Raw genomic sequence first — 2,124 nt, 5'->3', positions numbered from 1 at the left:
TTCTAATAACTCAAACGTTTCTTAAGACCTTCCAAAAAAATCCATTTCTCATAAAAGCCCAAACTGCCACTTTACCGAAATACCCATAGGCTCCAAAACACGAACTGAACACCCGGATCACTTCTAATACATCACCCGCACCCAAAATGGCCTAAATCTTACCTTCCCAAGAGCCATAATCCTTATAATGACCGACCTTCGAGCCACAGCCTCAGACTAGGAGTCACTTCGGAACAAAGCGCTACACTGTCTTTTTTATTTTATGTTATCTATGGAACACAATTATATAGATATTATTTCAAGATATGAAAAATAATTAGATAGATTTGTCATGTACATTGCTAATATATGAACAAATGAATATATATATATATATATATATATATATATATATATATATATATATATATATATATATATATATATATATATATATATATATATATATATATATATAACCAACTAAAATCAATATAGTGTTTATATATTTGTCAATTTGTACAACGGACACGTATGACACGTTAAATATGTTGGATATAATATCTTAGTTTCGGATTGTATTTAAATGATCATGTGTGAAGTCGATAAACATGATAAAAAAAAAAAAATAGTTATAAAAGATTTCACCATACAGATCTGAAATATGCTTTAAATATCTCAACTGTTTTATTTTTTTAAAGCAGATTAGTATTCCATAAAGAATATTCTATAATTATATGATTTCCGGAAAAGATATCATAAAGACGTAAAGTCAACTAAATCCAATCCAACTAATTTTCTCACATTTCGAGCTTACCCACGTTGCGGACATTTCCACTTGCAAAACCTAATTTAATTAATAACTTTCTAATAACAAGAACCAATGCTCTAAGCAATGACGTATACTTTATTTATTTGAATTTCAATCTCATGAAATGGATCAAGTAAGTTCTAGGGTGGAGAAGAAGTCGTCAGAGAAGGCTCCATCTCCTCCGTCCAATCGGTGTTCGGTTCACTCCATGACCGTGGGCGTAGACCAAGCTTAAAGAAAACCACCATTTCCAGCGCCTCAAACACCTTACGCTCATCCAAAAACTTGTTCCAAATCCCACTCACAATGCAGTAATTGTTATTATACGGTTGCCGGTGGTGGTCGGCGTGTTGTGATCGGGATACCAACACTCCGGCGTCTTGCAGCGCCACCACTACTGGCGGCAGTTTGCTCTTAGTTCCATGGGCCCAAGCATGGAACTGTTGGCTAAACATGATACACCCACAAGCCATCCCCACAAACCCCATCACCACCGGTTGATCATGGGCAATCAAATCAATCGGTAGCAGTATATACGTTATAACACGTGCTAACGCGTATAAGTTATTCGCAAACTCACGCTTGGTAATCGTCCATGGCCATTTATGGTGACCCTGAAAAGCATCGATTTGTGAACCAAATACCGGAGTTGATGCATCGCCATAATTATCAATCCCCCAGTGGTATACACCGGACCCAAGGTCCGCGAACAAGTAGCCAACGAATCCAGATAAGATGGGTTCGACCCATATGTGTGTGTCGATTGATCCGATGATGGAATTGGTTAGGGAAAGGAGTACAGTGGTGCAACCGGTGGCCACCCATGCACGGTGAGCCCAAGTCGATTTGAGGCTTGGGTCGTCGAGTTTGGGTGGTGTTACGTTTATAACAAGTTTTTGGAGTTTCGGCCTATTATTCTTCGGTGGTGTTGTTGCAGTGCAATAGACACGGTGGTGGCGGCTGATCGCAACAGCATGATGGAGGTGGAGGTGATGAGGTAAGATGGACATTACAGGGGCCGGCGTTTAATGTGGGGATGGAGTATATGTCGATTGGAATGGAAATTAAAGGTGCTTGGGTTGGTGTACGTTATTGTCGATAAAGAGGTGTCAGTTGTGTGGAGTGTGGACATGTTCAAGTTTATCAATTATATATATATACATTTCTTGAAAAGGAAAATAGATGATATAAATGGCCAAATGGATCCTAAATGGATAATTTTAATCGAAAATAGCGGTGAATCTGCGTATTATTTATTTAGCAAATCTAATTTATTATTTTTTTAACGATTTATTGACAAGAATAAAAATTGAAAACTTTTGTTGAAACGAGAA

At 37.5% G+C, this 2,124-nt stretch overlaps 1 protein-coding gene across 1 annotated transcript; it reads right to left on the bottom strand.

Annotated features, from left to right (window-relative positions):
* Window positions 1-642: 642 nt before the first annotated feature.
* On the bottom strand, window positions 643-1,911 carry LOC111897388 (fatty acid desaturase 4, chloroplastic). Its single transcript, XM_023893343.2, has one exon. It carries the CDS (start codon window positions 1,798-1,800, stop codon window positions 931-933), a length of 870 nt encoding a protein of 289 aa, XP_023749111.1. The 5' UTR covers window positions 1,801-1,911; the 3' UTR covers window positions 643-930.
* Between the last annotated feature and the right edge of the window lie 213 nt (window positions 1,912-2,124).

Source organism: Lactuca sativa, chromosome 5 (assembly GCF_002870075.4).
Source record: "Lactuca sativa cultivar Salinas chromosome 5, Lsat_Salinas_v11, whole genome shotgun sequence".
Taxonomy (NCBI): Eukaryota; Viridiplantae; Streptophyta; class Magnoliopsida; order Asterales; family Asteraceae; genus Lactuca; species Lactuca sativa.
The sequence above is the reverse complement of the archived record's forward strand: the minus strand, read 5'-3'. Positions and strand labels throughout refer to the sequence as shown.